Source organism: Chlorocebus sabaeus, chromosome 5, assembly GCF_047675955.1.
Source record: "Chlorocebus sabaeus isolate Y175 chromosome 5, mChlSab1.0.hap1, whole genome shotgun sequence".
NCBI classification, from domain to species: domain Eukaryota; kingdom Metazoa; phylum Chordata; class Mammalia; order Primates; family Cercopithecidae; genus Chlorocebus; species Chlorocebus sabaeus.
This window is the reverse complement of record NC_132908.1, coordinates 81,031,887-81,056,669: the sequence shown is the minus strand read 5'-3', so window position 1 is coordinate 81,056,669 and position 24,783 is coordinate 81,031,887. Positions and strand designations below refer to the sequence as shown.

The 24,783-nt window shown below is 49.9% G+C and overlaps 1 protein-coding gene across 2 annotated transcripts in view; it reads right to left on the bottom strand.

The window, feature by feature from the left end:
* ATP2C2 (ATPase secretory pathway Ca2+ transporting 2) overlaps window positions 1–24,783 on the bottom strand; it is a 94,167-nt gene that overhangs the window by 32,792 nt on the left and 36,592 nt on the right. For both annotated transcript variants that reach the window (XM_007994225.3, XM_007994226.3), the window contains exons 4-11: window positions 21,701–21,790; window positions 19,571–19,606; window positions 19,409–19,470; window positions 15,906–16,014; window positions 9,006–9,155; window positions 8,848–8,916; window positions 8,273–8,348; window positions 5,492–5,558 (exon numbers count right to left, since the gene is read on the bottom strand). In XM_007994225.3, the coding sequence (XP_007992416.3) occupies window positions 5,492–5,558; window positions 8,273–8,348; window positions 8,848–8,916; window positions 9,006–9,155; window positions 15,906–16,014; window positions 19,409–19,470; window positions 19,571–19,606; window positions 21,701–21,790 (659 nt within the window). The remainder of the gene's footprint in view (window positions 1–5,491; window positions 5,559–8,272; window positions 8,349–8,847; window positions 8,917–9,005; window positions 9,156–15,905; window positions 16,015–19,408; window positions 19,471–19,570; window positions 19,607–21,700; window positions 21,791–24,783) is intronic.

Genomic DNA, 24,783 nt, shown 5'->3' with positions numbered 1-24,783 from the left:
CATCTCAGAATCAAAGAAAGATGGTACGTTAAATGTTGGCAACAAATTCCAATGACAAAACAGGCAGTTTGAATAGAATGGTTGTGAATGGTGACCTTTCACCCAGGGACAACGGAACAGGCAGGGACAAGTTAAATAAACCAAGATTATAGAATTTGATCAAGGGGCTGTGCCCGGTTTCTACAGTGACAGCCAGAAGGCTTCGCTTTATGGCGAAGGTTTTATGGCACAGGCTGTGAAGCCCAGCTAAGCAAACATTTGTGGAGGGTTATGACGGGGACTTTCATCCCATATGGCAGGGGAAGGGCATCTTTGTATTACCTGGATGAATTCATCATAATAAAGAATTAATCCGCAAGCTAATAAAGATTAGAACAGGCCGGGTGTGGTGGCTCACACCTGCATTCCCAGCACTTTGAAACGCTGGATCACTTGAGCCTGGCCAACATGGTGAAACTCGTCTCTACCAAAATACAAAAATTAGCCAGGTGTGGTAGCAGGCACCTGTAGTCTCAGCTACTCAGGGAGGCTGAGGCAGGAGAATCGCGTGAACCCAGGAGGCGGAGCTTGCAGTGAGCCAAGATCACATCACAGCACTCCAGCCTGGGTAACAGAGCGAGACTTCACCTCAAAAAAACAAAAACAAAACAAAAATTGATTAGAATGGACCAGGAAAAGCAAGTGCCTTGGATCATCTTAAATGTCACTTAACATATAGGGAATTCGTTTGTTTGTTTTTTTTTTTTGAGACAGAGTCTCGCTCTGTTGTCAGGCTGGAGTGCAGCGGTACAGTCTCAGCTCCCTGCAACCTCTGCCTCCAGGGTTCAAGTGATCCTCCTGCCTCAGCCTCCCGAGTAGCTGGGACTACAAGGTGCCCACCACCACGCCTGGCTAAGTTTTGTATGTTTAGTAGAGATGGGGTTTCACAATGTTGGCCAAGATGATCTTGATCTCTTGACCTCATGATCCATGATCCACCTGCCTCAGCCTCTCAAGTGCTGGGATTACAGGCATGAGCCACTGCGCCTGGCCCAGGAATTCATTTTAAAAAAGTTCTTAAAGTTTTAAAAAAATGATTCTCTCATTTTACTTATTTTGGAAAATCTCCGCTGGCTAAGCTGCCGTTTCCGTCTTCTGTTTCAGTGGTTTTGGGTGGCTTTAATCTGGCACTAAAACTGAAAAACCTCACCCTTTCAAAATCACAAATGAGAGGGGGAACAGTTCTCCCACGTGCAAGTCCACTCGCGTGGATCAAGCAGGAAGCCTGTGTTGCAAGGGAGGTTAGGACAAGAAACCAGAAGTGACCAATAGTACAGCGTGGGGAGAGAATCGGGCGATTTGGGGCTTGGGCGCAGAAAAGCCTCTCTTGCTTTTTCTCCTGGAAATATTTAATAGTCTTTCTTGGCTCATGAAACTTTTCATGGCTTGTAAGACAGGGATGGGATGCACCATTATTTGCAGGAGGGTTTTTTGTTGTTGTTGTGTTTTGAGATGGAATCTCTGTTGTCCAGGCTGGAGTGCAGTGGTGTGATCTCAGCTCACTGCAACCTCCGCCTCCCGGGTTCAAGCGATTCTCCTGCCTCAGCCTCCTGAGTAGCTGGGACTACAGGCCTGTGCCACCATGCCCAGCTAATTTTTGCATTTTTAGTAGAGATGGGGTTTCACCGTTTTGGCCAGGCTGGTCTCGAACTCCTGACCTCGTGATCTACAGGAGGTTTTTTTTTCTCATTTTTTTTTTTTTTAGATAGGGTCTGTCTCTGTTGCCTAGGCTGGAGTGCAGTGATGAGATCATGGCTCACTGCAACCTTGACTTCCCAGGCTCAAGTGATCCTCCCACCTCAGCTTCCCGAGTAGTTGGGACTACAAGCTTGCACCACCACACCTGGCTAATTAAAAAACATTTGTTTTTGCACAGACAGGGTCTCAGTATGTTGTGTAGGCTGGTCTCAAACTCCTGGGCTCAAGGTATCCTCTCGCCTCAGCCTCTCAAAGTGCTAGGATTACAGGTGTGAGCCACTGTGCCCAGCCTATTTAGGGGAGTTTTTAAGCATTCTGTCTTCTGAGAGTCCTGTGTTCTCTGGCAGCTTCCTTGAGGCTCACATGTCTCCCTCCCTGCCACCACCCCTGCCTCCAAAGGCTCAGTCACCTGAGAATGCTGTTCAGGTGTCTTGGCCTCTTCCCTGGTCCTGTTCTTGCTGGAGCCCGCTCTGGGGGCTCAGTGTCGAATCACAGCCTCACGTTCAGAGGGTGCTCCCTGGACCAGCTATGTCAGCACCCTTGAGAGCTTGTTAGAAATGTGAGTCTCAGCCAGGCGCAGTGGCTCACGCCTGTAATCCCAGCACTTTGGAAGGCAGAGGCAGGAGGATCGCCTGAGGTCAGGAGTTCGACACGAGCCTGGCCAACATGGTGAAACCTCGTCTCTACTAAAAATATAAAAATTAGCTGGGCGTGGTGGCGGGCACCTGTAATCCCATCTACTTGGGAGGCTGAGGCAGGAGACTCGCTTGAACCCAGGAGGTGAAGGTTGCAGTGAGCCAAGATCACACCACTGCACTCCAGCCTGGACAGAGCGAGACTCCATCTCAAAAATAAGCAAGCCAACACTGCATGTTCTCGCTCCTAAGTGAGAGTTGAACAATGAGAACACTTGGACACAGGGCGGCGGACATCACACACCAGGGCCTGTCGGAAGGGTGGGGGGAAAGGGGAGGGAGAGCATTAGGCCAAATGCCTAATGCATGTGGGGCTTAAAACCTACATGATGGGTTGACAGGTGCAGCAAACCACCATGGCACATGTATACCTATGTAACAAACCTGCACGTTCTGCACATGTGTCCTAGAACTTATTAAAAAAAAAAAGCAAACAAAAGAAAGGTGAGTCTGAACACATTGGGTGCAGTGTAGACTGCTCAGGTGATGGGTGCATGAAAATCTCAGAAATCACCACTAAAGAACGTATTCATGTAACAAAACGCCACCTGTTCCCCAAAAACCTATTGAAATAATAAAAAAAGAAATGTGAGTCTCAGGCCCCGCCCAGCCCCGAGTTGGGGGAGTGGACATCCCGGTTTACCAGGCTGTCTCAGGGACCTTCCCCTTCTTCAGCTCAGCCTGAGACCTCGGCTCTCCAGTGCCTACTTCTGCAGGTACCCTTCCAATGCCTCAAACCCCACCGGCCCCAGTACAGCTCAGCGTCCTGCTCCAGTGCCCCCTCCTCCCAGCCCCCGCTTCTGTAATAAGCTGGGGCTCCCACCTCCCACGTCCTTCAGCCTCTAAATCAAGGGTGGCCAACACTTTTCAGCTCTCTGCTTCCAAAGTGTCACAGAGACGGCCTGGCGTGGCATACTGGGAAACGCTCTGATGATGAGGTTAGGAATAGGAGAAGGAGCTGTGAGTTTCCCCATGATCTAGGCGACTCCATGTTCTCGTTCTGGTCACAGAGCTCAGCTGTGGTCCCCTGCAGCGGCCCTCAGACATGTTCCCACCACCAAACCTTTGCCTGTGCTGTTCCCCCTGCCTGGTACACCCTTCCTGCTCATCTCCTGACTCAACTCTCCACCCAAAACCCTCCCCGGCCACCTCTTCCAGTCCATCCCTTTCTACCTCCCTTTTTTTCTTCTCGAGATGGAGTTTTGCTCTGTCACCCAGGCTGGAGTGCAACGGCGCAGGCTCACTGCAAACTCCGCCTCCCGGGCTCAAGTGATTCCTCTGCCTCAGCCTCCCGAGTAGCTGGGATTATAAGCGCCTGCCACCACAGCTATTTAATTTTTGTATTTTTAGTAGAGACAGGGTTTCACCATGTTGGCCAGACTGGTCTAGAACTCCTGACCTCAGGTGATCGTCTGCCTTGGCCTCCCAAAGTGCTAGGATTACAGGTATGAGCCATCACACCTGGCTGATTGACCTATTTTTGAATATTTTATATAAATAAAATCATACAATATGTGCAACTGGCTTCTTTCACCTAGCAAAACAGGTTCAACATTAATCCATGTTGCAGTATCAATCAGTACTTGATTCCTTTCTGTGGCTGAAAAATATTCCACTGTACCTACGTTGTTTATTCTTTCATGAGCTGACGGACATCTAAGTTTGTTTACATCATGGGTGTGATGTATTAATTACATATATATACATAAGAACAGACACCACAATAATTTTCCACACGTCACCTAAAAGCATCTTGCAGACAGCAGCTGCATGTGCGTTACCGTCCGGGAACCACTGGGCCTGATGTGAGCCTAGACATGGGTTGATTCCTCTCTGTCCTGGAATAGCCCCTAGCCTTCCTTCCAATGGGACATACCCAGTGAGTGACAATCCCCAGCCCTCTGCTTCCCTTGCCCTTGGTAAATAGCCACGGAAGAACTACCGACGAAATCACACCGCTGCACGATGCTGGGCTGCCCGTGCCTCTCCCTGTCTCGGTCAACAGGACCCAGAGGCTTGGGATGACTACACAGAAGAAGGGCGGGTCCCCTTGGGTTAGCATCATCAAGTGATAATGACTCCCAGCCCTGCCATCCTCGTGTGGCCTTGGGCTCCACATCCATTGCCTCTCTGATCGCCTCCTCTGTAAAACAAGGGCTTGGATCGAGTTCTAAACTAGTAATAATGTGTGCGCTTGCATGGACTAACTCCTTTAATCCAAACAGTCGCCCAAGGAGAGGGTACATGAGCATTTCCGTTTTTGAGAGGGGGAAACCGAAGCACAGAGAGCTGAGAAACTTGCCAGAGGTCACAAAACCAGCAAGTGGCAAAGTGCAGAATTTAAACAGAGGTAGGCTGTCTCTGGGGTCCTTGCTCTTAGCCAGAAAGAAGACCCAAACCCACAGGCAAGGAGTGACAAGAAAGCTGATACAGTTTGAATGTGTGTCCCCACCCAAACCTCATGTTGAAACAGAAGCCACAATGTTGGAGGTGGGAGGAGATGGGATGATGGGGTGGGTCCCTCATGAATGGTTTAGCGCCATCTCCTTCGAGCCGTTCTTGCTAGAGTGAGCTCCTGAGAGATCTGATTGTTTCAAAGCATGTGGCAACCCCCCCACCCCCCCTGCTCTCCTGCCCCCACTCTTGCCATGTGACATGCCTGCTCCCCCTTCCCCTTCCACCTTGATTGGAAACTTCCTGGAGCCTCCTCAGAAGCTGAGCAGACACCACGCTTCCTGTACAGCCTGTACAACCGTGGGCCAATTAAACCTCTTCCTGATAAATTACCAAGCCTCAGGTATTTTCTTTTTAGCAATGCAAGAACAGCCTAATACAAAAGGGCCCCCCGGATTATATGTCATCACTCATTTTGCAGGCATTCCCCAGGCACTCTGTACCTGTCGGAGAACGTGCTATTGGGAGGCTGGAGTTTGAGTGATGGGGTGGCACCTTCCCCAACCCTTCCTGTTCTGCAGCCTCCCCACCTTCTCTTGCTGCAGGGAAGGGCTCAGAGCCCATCACCACCCTGGCAAGGCAAGGGGCAGCCACAGCACCCTTACCTGACCCCAATCGTGAACATATTCAGCAGCTGTTTCCCTTGCAACCAGCCAATGAGCATGATGAGACCTGGGGAAGAGACAGAACATCCTTACCTCCACATGCCGCACACGCTGATGCCTGGAGGGATTCAAACCCACTTCCTTCAAGAGTTTACAGGAACGCACGCACAGAGGAACGACTGATAACCTCAAACACTTTCAACCCCTCTCTTCTTTTTTCTAAGGGAGATACGTTTATACCTACAAAAACCTGGTTTTACTTTCTCAGGAAAGGTCCAAGCCAAGTTTAAGTTAAAGACTCAGTCAGTTTATTTTGGACTGTTTGCAAGCATTTACATCTTATTCCCAAAGTTTCCCATCTGCTGTGTGTATCCAGAACATGCCCTCATGCGGTGTTTGCTGTGGCAAATGCAGCTGTTCCTGCGACGGGCAGATGGGCCACGGGTTTTTATTTTAAATTATTTTATTCTGTGGTGCTCGTGATTAAATATACTTCATTTCTGTTTTCCTTCATTAATAATTTACCCAATATTTAGTGCACACCAGGTACTGCACTAGGTGTGCGAGACGTGGAGGTGGTCACAGATAGACCCTCAAGGCACAAACGGCAGGAGCTGCCCTGGGGCCTGTGGAAGTTCACGAGATGCTCTGGCAACGGGGAAAGGTGCTCGGGTTGCCTGGTGCAGCCTGAGCCTCGTCATCTATAAAGTGGGGCTCACTGTTGTGCCCCCCTCAAAGAGTACTTCCCTGGTTTAAGGTATGACAGTCTGTGCTCAGAACAGCTCCTGGGCCACAGCAAACACCAGTCTAATAGTTAACTCTTGTTGCCATCATTGTCGGAAGGAGTGAGTAGGGACTGGGAAGGTGGGTGGGGTTGCCCGGTGACACCCTTGGAGAGCTTTCTAAAGAATGCCAGCTTTGCTCTGCAGGGGCCAGGGGGCCAGGGATGTTTGCTGCTGGGTGGTAGTGGGGTGTGTGTGTATATGCGTGTTGAGCGGGGGCGCTACCCCAGTATCTGTTAGTTTTGTTTTGGGCATCCTACAATGAGCTACTAAACTCAGTCATCAGTTAAAATCTTAGCTAGAGCCCAAATGAACTCAAATGAAATAGATTAGCAGGGGAACTCTATTGGAAACAGGGGTGAGGCAGTGAGCCTGGAGCCACCCCCACCCTTGTGGCCTTCTCATAGCAGAGGGCTGGAGATTCCTCACAGGAGCTCACAAGATTCAACTAGGTACATCTCTTCCGAAATCCATGTTCAGTGTCTGTACATCAGTAGCTTGAAAACGGCCACACTGAGAGTACTTACACCGTGGGAACTGGCAAATGCTACTTTCCTCCAGAAGACTTAACAGTATGGTGTGATTTTCCTGCACCTGCCCCTTGGGCCTTCTAGGGGGTCCGTGGGACTGAGTTTCAAAACTCTCCCTCTGCTATAGCAGTTCTTAAAATGTTAAAAAAAAAAAAAAAAAAAAAAAAAAAAAAAAAAAGGACGGGTGCGGTGGCTCATGCCTGTAATCCTAGCACTTTGGGAGGCCAAGGTGGGCAGATCACTTGAAGCCAGGAGTTCGAGACCAGCCTGGCCAACATGGCAAAACCCTGTCTCTACCAAAAATACAAAAATTAGCTGGGCATGATGGTGCATGCCTGTCATCCCAGCAACTCAGGAGGTTGAGGCAGGAGAATAGCTTAACCCAGGTGGTGGAGCTTGCAGTGAGCTGAGATCACGCCACTACACTCTAACCTGGGCAACAGAGTGAGACTCCACCTCAAAAAAAAAAAAAAAAAAAAAATCTGAGTGGTATAATGGGCTTTGCTGTGGACATGTCAGTTTAAGTTCTAATTTAACTTAAGAAACACGGGATTACATAAGCTGTTTCTCTCAAGACTGTTCTCTGGCTCTGCAGTTTTGGCCACACTCACCAGCACCTCCCTCATCATTGGATGTGCTATAGGCAGTGGCTTGTTGGTTTATTCCTGGATTAAATTTTTCACTCAACAAATATTTACTGAGAATCTATTAGAGGCCACGCACTGGTTGATCCTAAAGGCTGGAATCCTAAAGGCCAGAACTGGAAAGAGCAGAAAGAAGCCAGTGAAGGGACTGGGCAATACCATGAGGATGTTAAGGCTTAAGATCTAGATTCAGGACTGCAGCATCATGTCAATGCTGTTTGGCATGCTACCAAAGGTCAGGAAGTCCCAGCCCAGGCACAGGCTGCTTAGAAGCATAGAAAAATGGTTGGGTGTACAGCTAAACTACATTTCCCAGTCTCCTTTGCAGTTACATAGGCGATGTGGCTCATTCTGGCCAATAAAAGACAGGCAAATTGATGACTCCACTTCCTGGTCTGTGCCTTAAAAATGTCCCCCACAAGCCTCCATGTTCTCTCTTTCACCATCTGCTGGCTGAACAGAAATATGGCATCCAAGGACCCAGAGGAAGACAGAGCAACAATATAGTAGGGGCCTGGGTCCAAGTCAGTGTTTTTAGACAAGCTGTCCAGGAGAGCCACTGGAGCAGGAATACACCCATGGACTGTGGCGTGAGCAAGGAACAAGTGTTTACTGTTAAGCCAAGAAAATGTAGCGGTTACTTATTATAGCAGCCAGCCTGGTCCAACTATACAGAAAGCTCTTGTTGCTTTTTGAGAGCCTCTGATCCCAATCCCCAAGCCGCATGCAGCTGTGCAGCAAGATATTTGAAAAACGGCCATGGTGGCCACCCTATGATGGTTCCCCTCCATCTGCAGAACCCAGTACAGAAACTGCTCCACTTACCGATTATGCCAAAGGAGAAGAGTGTCAGTTGCTTTCCTAGCCTGTCCATGCTTTTCTGCAAAGGAGTTTTAGGTGTCTGAAAGGGTGAGCACAATGGGTTAGTTGGACAAGATCCCAGCTTCTGCCTGCCTTTGTTCAAAATGTCTTCACCTTGCCATCCTGCAGCTCGAGTGATGATCACACAGGGGTACACATATGGCAACATTCATTGACTTCCGCACTGAAGAGTTGTGCGTGTTACTGTCTGAAAATTGTATCTTTACGAAAATGCTAACAAATGTCTTAAATGTTTAAAAGGAGGCCAGGTGTGGTGGATTAGTCCTGTAATCCTGGCACTTTGGGAGGCTGAGGCAGACAGAATGCTTGAGCTCAGGAGTTTGAGACCAGCCTGGGCAATATGGCAAAACCCTGTCTCTCTAAAAACAAAAAACCAACAAAATTAAATGTTTAAAAAGTATACTCATATTAACTACACGCCTCTCATTCCTAAGGAGTAGGCAGGGCTGATACTATTAGCCTATAATAATCTCAAACTCCAGCTTACAAAAATCCCGAAGCCCCCTCCTGCCCCTTACCTCTTCAGCCTGCATCATCTTAAACACTTCTCCGAACTGAGAGCTTTCCCCTGTTCCAATCACGACCCCCTGTGTCCAGGAGAGAGAGAAATATGAAATCTAAGGGCTGGGAGCCTGTGGGTTATGGGAGCCCAAAGCCTTGGAACCCCAGGGCTTACCTGGCCCCTCCCATACTGCACCAGGGTCCCCATGAAGACGATGTTGCTGAGGGTGGTGAGGTCCCCGCTGCCTGTCAAGGGGCTGTCTGTTTTACTGCATGGCTCGGCTTCCCCAGTGAAACTGGATTCATCCACCAAGAGGTCTGTGACCTAGGAGAGCAAGGGGAAAAGGCTGTGGAATCTCCTGTAACCCGAAGAATTGGTGTTAAAAGCACAAAATGGTCCAGCACCTTCATGGACATGAAACCAAGAACACAGTGAACCTAAAGAACGAGTGTCACAATGACGGCCTTGGGGGCCTCCAGGATCAGAAAAGCTTTGCATGAGCAACCTCTCTTAAAAACATGAAAGTCTCATCTCTTCACTTAACATTGTTCAAAATTTTGATTAAAAAAACAAAAACAAAAACAAACGAAAGCAATGGCTATTTTAGGATATACCTTTTAAAACACCTGTGTGCGTCTCCTCACACGCAGTCCACTCTTCACCTTGGAGATGCCTGTACAACCTGTGTGGTTCCCACACAATCCCACACAATAACCAAGCCAGGTTATTCGGTGAGAATCTAAGGCAACAGTAACACCAGAAACACAGACAGGGACGCAGAGACACCCACACACCCTGGCAAGGGGAAGGGAGGTAGTGATATTTGTAGAACACTGACTACGCACCAGGCCCTGCGCGCAGCTCCCCACAAGGTTTAATCCTCAGACCTCACCACCCCCAATGGAAGACGCTATTATCTTCTCCACTTTGCATGTGGGTAAACTGAAGCATGGAAGAATTAATTTTTTCAAGTTTCCACAGCCAGTTAGTGGCAGAATAGAGACTTAAACCGAAGCTCTGGTTCCAGAAACTATACTCTTAACCATCTTGTAAAACCGCAACTAGACCTCAGACTTACCACATATCACTCCCAAGGAGAGGCTTCCAGGACCAGAACTGTCCCAGGCACCTCTGAGTTCATAGAGGGGGGCTGGGTGGGCCTGTCCCTCGGGACCTGGTCATGTAAGCGTGTTACACCAAGCTAGAGAGAAGCCTTCTTCCACAAACCACCAGAACCATAGCTAGATCAGTGATTCTCAAACAGGGACCTGTGACTTCTCTATAATTTTAAACTGCTTACATTTAGTAATCATCTTTTAAAAATGTGTGCACTGCCATAGGATCTCAGTCCCCAAGAATGACAGGGGCCGCCACTCGCCCAGGTAATGCCCGTCTCCCTGCTCCTTTCCTAATGGACCCCACAGCATCGGGGAGGTGAGGCCTTCTGCCGCACAGCCACATTCCTGCCTCCCTGTGGCTCCTGTGGTTCCTGTGGCTCCAGCTCTGGACAATGAAGCATATGAAGTCACTGAGTGATGCTGGGGAAAATCTTTGAAGGAGGCTCAAAGAACATTCTGGAAAATACCTGGCTGGGGCTTCTCAAAACTGTCAAGGACAGCCGGGCACGGTGGCTCACGCCTGTAATCCCAGCACTTTGGGAGGCTGAGGCAGGCAGATCACTTGAAGTCAGGAGTTCAAGACCAGCCTGGCCAACACAGTGAAACCCCGTGTCTCCTACAAATACAAACATTAGCCGGGCATGGTGGCGGGCACCTGTAATTCCAGCTACTCGGGAGGCTGAGGCAAGAGAATCTCTTGAACCCGGGAGGCGGAGGCTGTAGTGGGCCGAGATCGCCCACAGAACTCTAGCCTGGGTGACATAGAGAGACTCTGCTCAAAACAAAAACAAAATCGAAACTCTCAAGATCAAGGTCAAAAACAAGGAAAGTCAGAAACTGTCACAGCCAACAAGAACCTCGGAGACATGACCACTAAACGGCACATGGGATTCTGGAGCAGAAAAAGGACATTAGGGAAATCTATGGCAATCTGAAAGTGGATGGACTCAAGGTAACGAGAAGGCATCAACATAGGTTCCTTAGTTGTGACCGATGCACCTAAGTAAGCCAAGGCATTAAAACCAGGAGAGGATCCTGGGTGAGGGGTAGATGGGAATCCTGAGCTGAATTTTTCTGCAAATCTAAAACATTTCTAAACAATGAAGTCTCAAAGGTGACCCCCACTCGGGGAAGGCAGCTAGGAAGAGGAGGAGGAAGGAGGAGGTGGCGTTTGGAAGAGAGGAGGGACACGGGATGGGGGGTGAGTGTGGGTTTGGACAGATGGGGATCTGCCCATCCATATCCTCCGCTGGGCCAGGGACTCCTTTGGGCACCGGGAATATCGCAGTGAATGGGATACGATCCCTGCCTCAGGAACATGATACTCCCTGGAGGAGGGGGAGGGACTGACGATAAACAAGCATTGAATGACCACCAGGGTGCACAGAGCAGGGAGGGAGGCCCCTCAGAAGAGGCTGTGGGTGGGTGGCAGAGGGGAAGGTCTGGGAGGAGGGACAGGGAGCAGAGACCTCAGGGATGAGATAGGCTAAGTCACATGTGGTGGGGGGAGGGTTTTAGGTGCCCACAGGGCGGTTGAAACCAACAACTTATCTCAGCGTGAGACAAGTAGCTTGGGTCTCCTTTGCCTAAAACGACTGATGTTTTGCCAAAAGCTGCTGTCTCCAGGAAACCCTCCCTGACTACACCAGGCAAGTCTCTCCCATTTCGGAAATCCAGGATTCCCAGTACTTCCACTCATGGGTACCTTGGCAGTCTGGAACAGTACTTGTCACTAGTAGATTTAGGTTAGTCTGTCACTCTGGGCTATAAACTCATGAGCACAGGGACCAGCTCTGCTTCCTGCAGTGTCCTCGGCACCCAGCCCAGGGCTTGGTACATAGTAGGTGCTCAGGAAACACTTGTTGAATGAGTGATGTGGATGGGGAGTGGGGCGGGGGGCCCCAAGGCAGGCAGGGAAGAGGGAGGGGACCTGGAGAAGGACCGGAGTGTGGCCCGCTGAATAATGCCCCCCACCAGCTTTCTCATGATGTCCGCATCCTAATCCTCAACTTGGGAACGTGTTCTCTGATGTGGTGACAGAGACTTTGCAGACATGACTAACTGAAGGACCTTGACATGGGGAGAATGTGGTCTGGGTGGACCCAGTGAGATCACAAGGGTCCTTATAAGGGAGAGGGAGGAAGAAGGGTTGGAGATGTGTTTGACATCAGGGAGATGTAACAGAAGCAGTGGTGCAGGGACATGGGGCCATGAGCCAAGGAATGCAGGCAGCTTCTAGAAGTTGGGAAAGGCCAGGAAACGTCTTCTCCCCTGGAGCCTCTGGAGGAGCATGGCCCTGATAGCACTCTTTTTTTTTTTTTAAAGATGGAGTCTCACTTTGTCACCCAGGCTGCAGTGCAGTGGTGTTATCTCGGCTCACTACAACCCCCACCTCCCAGGTTCAAGTGATTCTCCTGCCTCAGTCTCCTAAGTAGCTGGGACTACAGGGGCTCACCATCACACTTGGCTAATTTTTGTATTTTTAGTAGAGATGGGATTTCACCATGTTAGCCAGGCTGGTCTTGAACTCCTGACCTCAGGTGATCTGCCCACCTCAACCTCCCAAAGTGCTAGGATTACAGGAGCGAGCCACCGCTCTCAGACCCTGATAGCACTCTTGATTTCCACCCAGTGAAAACAATTTCAAATTTGACCTCCAGAGGTCAGACCATACCTTCGCCTTGTTTTCAGCCCCTAAGTAAGTGGTCATCTGCCACAGCAGCCACAGGCCACTGATACATCAAGGAAAGCCAGGGGCAGAGGCAGTGCCAGGAAGAGTCTGAATGGCTGCTTACAGGGAGAGAGAGAACGTCCTGGGGGTAAAGACATGGGCTGTGGAGCCAGAGGCCCGGCGTCATGTTCCCCTCCACCGCCCACCGCCATGTGACTGCGCAGGGCCGCGCAACCTCTCCGGGCTGCTGGGTCCGTGTGGTAAAATAACACAGAGGAAAGATTACAGTGCTGGTCTCTTAAGAGTGTTGGGAGATGAAATGAAGCAATTTTCATACGGTGGTCAGCATAGACCTGATATACTGAAAAATATTAGTTGTCTTCCTACGACAAAAATAAAGGCCGGCAGAAGATCGGGTGGCACCTCCAGACCAAGAAGGAGTGAAGTTGGTTGTGTGTGGGTTTGGCAGATGGGCAGGAGGGGCTTCTGGTGATCTCCCAGGCTCCCAGGGCACAATCTCAGGAAAGGGGCAAGGAGGGGTGAGGGGCAAAAATAGAGTCGGGGGCACAGAACCTGTGGCCACCAAGGAGGCATGCCCAGCCTGAAGACGGAGGCACAATCGCAGGCTCACCTCCTGTCTCCCACACGCAGGGCTCATGCCCACCCGGTGCCCCCACCTCCAAGATGAAGCGTCACCTGGAGTCCCTTCACCTTCGACCCAATTCCCTTTTTCTTTTAGACATGGCTGGGGAGAAAGAATGACCAGTGACCCAGGCTTGCTGGCTGTACCAGCTCAGCCTCTGACTGAGGGCTTCCTCTGTTTTAATTCTGGGAAAACGAAAAGAATGTTCTGGGACCCCATATACTGTGCACAAAGGGCTATTACTTTAAGAGCTTTCTTGAACTTGCTGCTTCCTGCTGAAACTGCTGGACAGAAATGGTTTTAAAATATACAGTTGAAGCACTCCTGGATCTCAGAGCTTAACAGCTGATAAGCATTTTTCACTGAATAGACAAAGCTAGTGATAGTTTAATGGAATTGCAAAACACCACCAGGAAAATCCATAGAGTGTTCACAGCCAGTAGCTTTAAAATAACCTTTGTGGTATCAGTACACAGGTACAATACTTTCTGTACAGATGAGGTGTCACTATGTTGCCCAGGCTGGTCTTGAACTCCTGGGCTCAAGCAATCCACTCATATTGGCTGCCCAACGTGTTGGGCTTATAGGTATGAGCCACTGTGCCCAGCCACAATTTAATTTAATATAAGCAGGGTAGAGAGAAATCCAGCTGAACCAGTGAGGAAGTTATCTGGGGTGTAAAAAGTTGTTTCAAAGAACCATTGTATAGACAGATAATGATAAAAAATAAAAGCAATCACCAGTAACTGGTGACCGTTTACCCCATGAAAGGCACGTGCTAAGCATAGCACAGGTCATAGCTTGTTTCATCATCACAATAACCCTGTGAACTGGAAACCAACATCAGCCCCTTTTAGGGATGAGGAGATCAAAGCTCAGAGAGGTGAATTCCTTCCCCAAGTCACACCGTAGGAGCTACAGGACTCCGGGTTCTCTGACTCCCAACACACACTGCGGTAATGGCAGCCCCCACGCTTGTCTCTCACTCACCGCGCCAGGCGCCGTTCTGAGCACTTGGCATCTCTGAAGTTTTTTAATTTTCACAAGTACCCTATAGGCATCACCACCCCCCCCCCCCCCATTTTGCAGATGAGAAAACTGAGGCACAGAGAGGTTAACTAACTTGCTCGAGGTTGCAAGGCTTTGAATGATGGCCCCAGGGCTCAAGCCCAGGCTAATGTCCAGCCCCAGGTCATTGGCCACCTCTCATATGGCCTCTCTCTGCCTCGGCACCTGTGGTGGACCTGTGTCCTTCTCACGGGCTCCCTGGCATCTGGGGCATCCCCTGTTAGGACCCCCCCTCTCTCAGGAGAAGGAAAACATGGAAAACCTGAGACTGGCTTCCCCAGTCCTCTTTGCAGGTGGTGATTGACCACAGACAGCAGTTCCTCTGACTGGATCCAGGCACCCCAGACTTGGCGTCAGATGCTGACTGCTGGAGCTGAACATGGCGAGAGCCTGGGCCACAGCACATCTATTTCTGGTGCTGCAGAGGGCACCACCCTGAGCCTGAGGGCGTACCCTCCTTCACTTTGGTACCTGAACATCTCCTACCCTTATCTCTGCCCTGCCTGGAAATCTGAAGGTCACGGCAGAGAGGCTCAGTGTCCAAGTGGCCACACATAAGCCCTGGCTGCTGCCTCCTATTTCACAGACAGGCTAGGAATGTTATAAACACAGGTCCCAGGGGGCAGCTCCCAGCCCTCTGTGCTCCTCTCCATCCCCTTCCCTTATGCTGCCCATTTAACAGTGGGTCCTTGATTCTACAGTTCCTGAGAATGCATCCCATCAGTAAATACATCAGGCAGATAATCTGTGTCTAATTCTTCATCATGCAAAGCTTTGAACAGTCCTTACACATTCTTGGAAGGATTCTTGAAATAGATTACTCCCATCAACTAAATCATGTCGAACTTGATGTAAGCTCTTGGTAACCCCAGATAATCTCAGCAGAGTGCCTCAGGCCTGGCTCTGTGAAGCTGTGGCACCCAGAGACCCACAAAGCTTGCCCCACAGCCAATGTCCCCAAACCTCACCACCCTAAAAGCGTGTGCTTCTTGCTCTGTTGCCCAGGGTAGAGTGCAGTGGCATAGTCTCAGCTCACTGCAACTTCCGCCTCTTGGGTTCAAGTGATTCTCCTGCCTCAGCCTCCTGAGTAGCTGGAATTACAGGCACCTGCCACCACACCCAGCTAATTATTGTATTTTTAGTAGAGATGTCGTTTCACCATGTTGGCCAGGCTAGTCTTGAACTCCTGACCTTAGGTGATCCACCCGCCTCTAATATCACATCTTTCTAACATTTGTGTGTCTGTTTCGAGAGGCAACTCTCGTATCATTCCTCAAGCCCACTTTGGTTTAATTTGTTATTGCAGCCTGCTTTAAACTGGAAAACCATATAGCCAAAATTTGTTAGGCTTAAAGTGAGAATGACAATTTATGAAACATGGTTTGAGGGGCTCTATGCGTAGAATATGCTTGTCTGCTAACTTCGTTCTGGTCTTGTGTGCATGCATGTGCGTGTGCATGTATGTCTCAGCAGCTGTGTATGACAGAGACTGTGCATACCTACAATAAGCTAAGTGTCTGCTCCTTGACCAGCCCCATCAAATACCCCATTGACAAGCATTTGGGACCACTCACCTCAGTGAGTCGGATGTCCGCAGGGATCCGGTCTCCGATCGAGAGAGATACGACATCTCCAGGAACCAGTTCTCGAGCAAGCAGGTGCTGGAGTTTTCCTTCTCTTAGGCTGCATTTGACGTGGTAAAAAGCAAGAGCATCCATGCTGACATTCATTTTTATGCACTTTGATGCATTTGAACAAGGAGAAAAGAAACACACTTTTCTCTTTTAATACACACCAACCCTGTGCCTTTAGGGTGTCACTATTTTGAAATTAATATATCCTATAAGACTTCAGGGAAAGTATGTGGTTTCTGGGCATCCCCGGGCCACATCTGAAAGACGAGGCCATTGCTATTTACCCTGCCTGGAAACCAGGTGGGCCACATGCCGCAGGGAGGCTCCTGGGGTCAAGGTCAGCGGTTCCAAAGCCTCCGAATGCAGCCGGCAGAGTTCTGTCCTCAGAGCACACAGCACTCAGGGTGCAGGGTCTGTCTCAGGAAGTCAGGGATGGCAGAGCCTTGTCATAGCTGGAAGCCCAGGACCTCCATTCCCGCGGGGCCGTGACCAGCTGCCCTCAGACTATGGATGTGCTTCTGTGCAGGCTCCGACTGGAATCCCCCACAGTACCGCCCTTGGCCCATCCCAGCTGACTCCGACCTCCCACCTGGCCCCTTCAACCCCTCCTGCATATGGCAGCTGGAGCGCTCTTAGGACCCCAAACCAGATCCCAGCTCCCTCCTGCTCCAAACCCTCCCATGGCTTTCCCATGACCTTGGTACCAAACCCAAAGATCTACTCCGGGGCAGGCCAGCCTCCTGCAGCTCCCATCTCATTCCACCCAGCCCCCTTAAACACGCAGCTCCTTCTGGTCTTAGGGGCTTATGCAGACCTCAAACGCAGGAGCAGAAATTCCCCTCTTCCTTGTTAATGGAATGTGATCTTGTTCAGGTATCCACCCTCTCCCCACAGCCATGTGCCCCAGGGAGTGGGTCATGCCTGGCTAAGACCCCTGCTCTTGACTGGCTCAGGCATCAGCACATCACGCGACACTGGGCTGTGAGACGTGAGTGGATGTTTGCTGGGGGCTTGTGGGAAAAGATTTCCTTACTGTATGTGCATGTGTGCGTGCGTGCGCGCACACACACACACACACGCATACCTTCTTCTATAGGGCCTTTGCGTGTTTGGCTGTGATGCCTGGAGCTATGGCAGCCGCCTTGGGACCATGAGGAGAGCCAACCAAGAACCAATCCAACCCCTATGAGCTCAAGGTGGCAGGGTAAGGAGGTGAAAGGGCCAGGCCCTGGGTGCTCTGCTGAATTAAGTAACCCCACAGCTCCCACCTCAGATCCCTGGCTATGAGACAATATATTTTCTTGGGGTTTGTGCACTTGGACTTTCTGTTCCCTGTAGCCAAGAGCACCTGCCAGAGATACACCTGCTGCTCCCTCAGCTCCACCCATGGCTGGCTCCTCTTCCTCAGGCCTCAGCTTAAATGTCACCTCCTCTCTAAATGTCAGCCTGATCGACAGCTGTTTAGGGTTGTCCTCCCCTTCCACCAGTCACTATTACATCTCAGTGGGATTTATTTGTTTTGGTGGCCTTGGGCATTTTTTGGCTTTCATGTACCTGGACAATTCCAAAATCATCTTGTTTCTTCATTGGCTGATTATGTACTCCCTTGGAAGGAATGTGAGCTCCCCAGAGGCTGAGGCCTCTCCCTTTCTTCCACTTATACAACCTCAGTGCCCCTTCCCCAGGCATACAGTAGGTACTCAATACATATTTGATGCCTGCCTCACAGATGGAGTAACACAGGGAGGCGGTCCCGCATGGCAGGGTTTCCCCTGACTTGGAAACGGGTCTCGGCGACTCAGAGGGTAGGCTTCACCTCCTCAGCACTCTTTCAACTCTACCGGGCTGCCTGACACGGCTGCTTTTGTAGATAAAACCGTTTTTCAGAAGTGACCTCCCGGGAAACATTAATAATGCATGCTATTCACCTGAAAGGCCAAGACTTGATATTTAAGCTTAAGATCGGTTCATCAAATCACATAAATCATTTATGCTTCCGTTTGCTCAGTTAATGATGTCACATGTCTGGATGTCTGACAGCGTTGTTCTTCTGACCCGCGAGCCCAGATGTTTCCACTGCTCCTGTGGCCCTTCTACAATGGACTCGCCCTCTCTGATGTGAGTCAATTCTGTATCCTCCTCTTCTTATTTGGTCCTTCGTCATTATCCGCCTTGTATTATACACACCCCCCTTGAATGCTGACTCTTTCAGACAGGAGACCTTATCTCATTAGGGCTCTCTACCTTAGCCCCATGGCTCAGTTGTACAACGTGTACCTGGGATGTATACTAAAGCTCTCCCCGATAATTATCCTTCAGAAAATACGGAGTTGCCATATGTTTGCCAAATGTTGGAAATGGGTCTTAGAGACTCAGAGGGTGGGCTGAGTTGTTCCCAGGCGCCGCAGATCATGAGATACTTTTACTTTTTTTTTTTTCTGAGACGGAGTTTCGCTCTTATCACATAGGCTGGAGTACAATGGGGCGATCTTGGCTCACAGCAACCTCCACCTCTGGGTTCAGGCAATTCTCCTGCCTCAGCCTCCCAAGTAGCTGGGATTATAGGCACCCACCACCATGCCCAGCTAATTTTGTTTTTAAAAAAATTTTTAGTAGAGACAGGGTTTCACCATGTTGGCCAGGCTGGTCTTGAACTCCTGACCTCAGGTGGCCTGCCTACTTTGGCCTCCCAAAGTGCTGGGATTACAGGCATGAGCCACTGTACCTAGCTGATCACAGGATACTTTCTATCACTTTGAGTAGAATTGTCAGATGCCATATTGGACAGGGCAGATGATATTAGTAGAACATTTCCTGCAAGTTGGATCGCACAGGGATACGCTAAGCAGAAATGGCCATGGGGTACTGGCAGATTTTTAAATCTTTTCTCTTTCCTTGTTAAACATCTCTGGTAAGAGCCGTGCAATAACCAACAGCACCAAGGAAAGGTCTAGGCAGGAAAGAGGCTGTTGCGGCTGCTGAGTGGTTACTCAAGTTCACTCTCTGTACCCTATACTGCAGACAATGTTCTCTTGGCTCCGCTTGTTAAAGACCTGGATCTTACTCTCCTGAGTGCATTCACTGAGAATTCAAATAAACCTCCAAACCCTCTCCCTAGAAAAAATACACAGTTCTGCACACTATTTCACAGGCTTTCTGGGCTACCCTCTTCCCAGAGTCACTCCTGCCACCTGTGGCCCTCGGGCTAGGCACCCTGATTTAGACACTGAAGATGGAGTTGAGGCCCAGAGAGGTTGAGTGACATGCTCAAAGACACACAGCAACCTGTTGGCAGGCAGACACCAGGCCTTAGAACTCCCAGGGAGATGTGGTTCTCTTGTCCGACACTACCAAGGATACAACTTTCACCAAACATTTGCCAAACTCTCCAGCTCACTGGCTCCTCCAGTGAACCAAAAAGTCCCAGGGAGGCCCTGACTTACCAGTTACATTCTGGAGGAACCAGCTTGGTCAGCTCTTCCAGAGATTTCTCCGACCTGTACTCCTGGCAGGAAGCACATCAGATGTGCTGTTCAAAGGTGGGGACTCCATGAAGTTCCTGTCCCGCCCGGGTTACCATGACCGGGACCTCGGGAAATACTCACCTGGATGAAGGCCACAGTGACCACGATGAGCACGGCCTAGACAGCAAACGGAGGAGGGTGTCAGTGCCAGGGGCTCGGTGGGAGGGGGGATGGGGCGTGGCAGGCTAGGGCCTTGTCTTTAATGATTGATTTCCTTTCTTCTTGCAAAATAAGTGCACAGTGCAGAAATTTAGAAAATATACTGGCCAAAAGAGGAGGAAAAAATTGACACTATCTTCTACTACCCAGAAGTGCACATTTTGGAGTACCCATCTAGATTTTTCTACGTAGACACACTTAAGGCACCGCATCATATAATATGGACATATTCTTTTATAAACTGCCATTTTCACTGAACATGCTGCAAACACCCTTCACCATAGCAGATGTGGATCTTACTCCAGCCTTTTTTTTTTTTTTTTTTTTTTATTTGAGATGGAGTCTCTCTCTGTCACCAGGCTGGAGTGCGATCTCTGCTCACCGCAACCTCTGCCTCCCGGTTTCAAGCAATTCTCCTGCCTCGGCCTCCCAAGTAGCTGGGACCACAGGCACACGCCACCATGCCCAGCCGATTGTTTTGTATTTTTAGTGGAGATGCGGTTTCACCATGTTGGCCAGGATGGTCTTGATCTCCTGACCTTGTGATCTGCTTCTACTTGGCCTCCCAAAGTGCTGGGATTACAGGCGTGAGCCACCGCGCCCAGCCTACCCCAGCCTTTTAATTGGAAGTAGCAAATTCCATCATGTGGAATGAGTGTTTGTATTTTAAAAGACCAGCTGGAACAAACAGAAAGAAGTGGGGAATGACAGCCATCAAAAGGTGCTCAGGCCAGGCATGGTGGCTCACGCCTATAATCCCAACTACTTGGGAGGCCAAGGTAGGAAGATCACTTGAGGTCAAGAGTTTGGGACCAACCTGGCCAACACAGGGAAATCCCATCTCTGCTAAAAATATAAAAATTAGCCAGGCATGATGGCAGGCACCTGTAATCCCAGCTACTCAGGAGGCTGAGGCAGGAGAATTGCTTGAACCCGGGAAGCAGAGGTTGTAGTGAGCTGAGATCATGCCACTGCTGTCCAGCTTGGGCGACAGAGCAAGACTGTCTCAAAAAAAATAAAAAAATAAAAAAGAAAGAAAGAAAGAAAAAAAAATGTGCTCAGGAGAAGCCAGACACAAAAGGTCATGTACTGTCTGAATCAATTTTTTTCTTATTAAAGTTCTAGGATACATGTGCAGAACGTGCAGGTTTGCTACACAGGTATACATGTGCCATGTTGGTTTGCTGCACCCATCAACTCGCCATTTACATTAGATATTTCTCCTAATGCTGTCCCTCCCCCAGGGCCGCCACCCTATGAGAGGCCCCGGTGTGTGATGTTCCACGCCCTGTGTCCCTGTGTTCTCACTGTTCAACTCCCACCCATGAGTGGGTCACGCAGTGTTTGGTTTTCTGTCCTCGTGATAGTTTGCTTAGAATGATGGTTTCCAGCTTCATCCATGTCCCTGCAAAGGACACGAACTCATCCGTCTGAATCCGTTTCTGTGACATATCCAGAACAGGTCAACCCACAGAGATAGAAGCAGATCGGTGGTTGCCAAGGGCTGGCAGGAGGGGGACAGGAAGTGACTGTCTGGTGAGCACAGGGTTTCCTTCTGGGGTGATGAAAATGTTTTGGAACCAGGCAGAGGAGGTGGTTGCAACAAGTCATGAATGTACAAAATTCCACTGAATTGTTCACTGTGAAATAATCAATATTTTATTATGCGAATTTCATCTAAATAAAAAAAAAGTGAGTGCTCAGTGGTTATCTCTGGGTAATGGATCAAGGGTATTGTTCTTCGGAAGGCAAAATGCACAGCCCAGGCTCTATTCCACCCATCCCAGGGTCATGGGAAAGGAATTCCCTGCAACACTGCTCTAGCAAAGACCCAGAAGCACCTGTGTGTCCACCAAGCAAGCGGCGGCCGAATAAACCAGGGCACCTTGATATTAGGGTAAAGAAGGATGTGGATTTGCTTTCCTTTGTTTCTTCTGTATGTCGTTTTCCCCACTCCTACAGCAAACTCTTTTTTTTCTTTTTTGTAACAAGCAGAGACTCAGCAGACCTGTGGCTGTCCGCCCAGGAGCCGAGCGCTGTCAGGAAACTCACCATGGCGATGCTGACGGCGTCCTCATACTCCTTGGTGAGGACACTCACCAGGGCAGAGCCCAGCAGCAGCAGGATCAGGGGGTTCTTAAACTGAAGAGGAAATAACAGGGTGGGACACGTTCTTTAGTCTCAGGGACCAGAATGGGTTTCTTACTGTGCAGAAGCTTGTGTGACAGGGATCTCAGTTCAAGGCCAGGCTTCCAGGTCAACACTATGGTGACCGAGGGCTGGGGAGACCACCCCCATGAAGTGGTCCTCCTCTGCCTGGAACTCCACCCCACTGACCCTCCCGGAGTCGTCCTGACACTGACGCCCTGAAGACACCGGCCTCGGCCCTGCCTTTGAGTTCTTGGCCTTGCCTCTCCACATCTCCATGATGCTCCAGGCCAGACCTTCAGCAAGATGCCAGTCCTGGCTCAGAACAGCCAAGGGTCCTCTCTCACCACACCAGCTTCCCAAATGCTGCACATCCCAGTCACCAAACTTGGTGCCAACCTGCTCCTGTCCCAGCCTCTAGAGACTCCAATGATGTCCCTCTTTAAAACAGCTGTTCCCAAAACTTCCTGAGAGTATTTTTACTTTATTTTATGTACCTACCCTTTCATTGCAGAGACATCTCATGGAAGCTCATGTTCCAGAGGATTGAAAAGAAATGCATCAAACCGGATTCAGAAGGCAGACCACAGATCAGGATGAGGAAGAGAGTCCAACTAGCAACAAGGGCTGGGCGCAGGGGCTCACACTGTAATCCCAGCCCTTTGGGAGGCTGAAATGGGAGGACTGCTTGAGCCCAGGAGTTTCAATCCAGCCTGGGAAACACAGCAAAACCCCATCTTTACAAAAAGAAAATGAAAAAGTTAGCTGGGCATGGTGATGTGCACCTGTGGTCCCAGCTAATCAGAAGGCTAAGGCAGGAGGATCACTTGGGCCTGGGAAATTGAGGCTGCAGTGAACCGTGGTGTGCCACTGCACTCCTGCTTGGACAGCAAAGAAACCCTATCTCAGAAAACAAGTAATAATAATGCACCAGGTCTGGGCACCTTAATTCCCAGGCTGCCAAACTCCTGGCGCTTCAGGACCTCTGCACCCTGCCCTCCAGCGACGTCCTCCATCCACATCCTCACACTGCTTCTCTTCTCATTTCACTCAGGTCTCTGCCCAGACGCCACCTCCTCAGAGCACCAGCCTAGTGCCTCCCTGCCATCCCATCCAGAGCCTTAGGTCGTGTTAAGGTAGAATTCCTAATGGTGAGACTCCTGAGGCAGAGGAACAGGGCTGCCTTGTGAGGTAATGAGTTCCCCGTCACTGGGGGAAAGATAGGAGAATCACGACATTTGGCACGCAGGAGGAACTCAACACACGTAAGGAATTAATAAGGGAGTGCAGAAAGGATCTGTACACTCAAAGGCAGGAAAACCCAGCCCATCAGGAGCTCCCGTCCAGTCTTACAAGGATTCCCACAGATGCAATGCTGAACCGACAAGCTATAAGATGAATGAGCAGGTCCTATGCTCTCAAGAAATTTAAGAGATTTCATTCTGAGGAACACCCTGGGTGGATGCTGGAAAAGGATCTTTGGTGTGAAGGAAGATGTTCACAGTGGGTTTCGACAGGGCAGAGTGGAAGGAGGACAACCAGGGGAAGTGGGGGAGTGGGTCCTAGTGGAAGGGGTGCCAGGGCAGAGCAAAGAGGCCTCTAGCCGCAGAGGGGAGCTCCTCCCTCACAGCCCACACTCAGCCTCCTTCCCTGAACCCCAGCTTCCAGGAGCCTCCAATGCCTCTTCTCAGCCCTGCAGTTTTAGGAAGCTTCTGGGCTAGCCAGAACGACCTGCATATCCAGAAGCCTATTTTGGTGCCAAAACACATCGATGAATAACACTCCCAGAACACTGAGAACTGAGCCATGATCAGGGAGGGGACCTCAAGGAGAGTGGAGACAGAGGATGCTGCACGGAGGACTGTGATTGGTTCCAGAATCGACCAATGGAGGAAGCTATAAACACAGAGCCAATAGGAAAGCAGCTGAAGCCAGGGGCAGCCCAGGGGCCAAAGAATGAAGAAGGGGATGTCAGGGATGGGGCCAAGAGCATGCAAAAGGCTGGAAAAGGGGATCTAAGGCCATCTAAATGCCCTCAGGCACCTGGAAAATTCTGCCTGTTCACTGGGCCTTTCTGAACTGGTCCTGCAAAGGTGGCGGGGGCTGCCGACTTCTAGACTGAAACTTGAAGCCATGTCAATTGCAGTTTTCTCTTTCCTCTTCTTAGTGGCTTCCAGGCATTTGACTGTGTGCCTTTCATTCAGCACCGCGCCCGCACGGATGGCAGCAGCTAGCAAGGGAAGGGGCTCTGTGTGCAGCTCCCTGGCTGCACTTCTCTGCACTGCTCCTCGCTGCTATGTGACTTTGGGCCCAGGTTACAGATTCTATAGGACACCCAGTTAAATCTGAATTTCATATAAACAAGGAACTTTTTCTTTTTAGTATAAGCATGTCCACTGTAATATTTGGGACACACTTATACTAGAAGTTGCTTGTTTATCTATCTGAAATTCACTTTTGTTGTTGTTGTTGCTGTTGTTGTTTGAGACAGGGTCTCACTCTGTTGTCCAGACTGGACGCAGTGGCACAATCTCAGTTCACTGCAGCCTCCACCTCCCAGGTTCCAACAATCCTCCCACCTCAGCCTCCTGAGTAGCTGGGATTACAGGCATGCACCACTACATCTGGCTAATTTTTGTATTTTTAAAAGAGACGGAGTTTCACCATGTTGACCGGGTTGGTCTTGAACTCCTGAGCTCAAGTGATCCACCCACCTTAGCCTCCCAAAGTGCTTAGATTATAGGCGTGAGCTACCACGCCCAGCCTGAAATTGAAATTTGTAGGGCATCCTATATTGTTATTTGTTAAACCTGGCAACTCTGGGGAAATCTTTCAACCTCTGTACTTCTTCCTCAAGTGCAAAGCCCGGATTAGGAGGAGGATTAGTAAGTGCATGCTTACTTATTCACTTACTCACTTAGCGTGGGGCCTGGGGCCTGCTCAACTATCTACGAATGTGATCACTGTTTTTCCTGAACGTGGCTGCC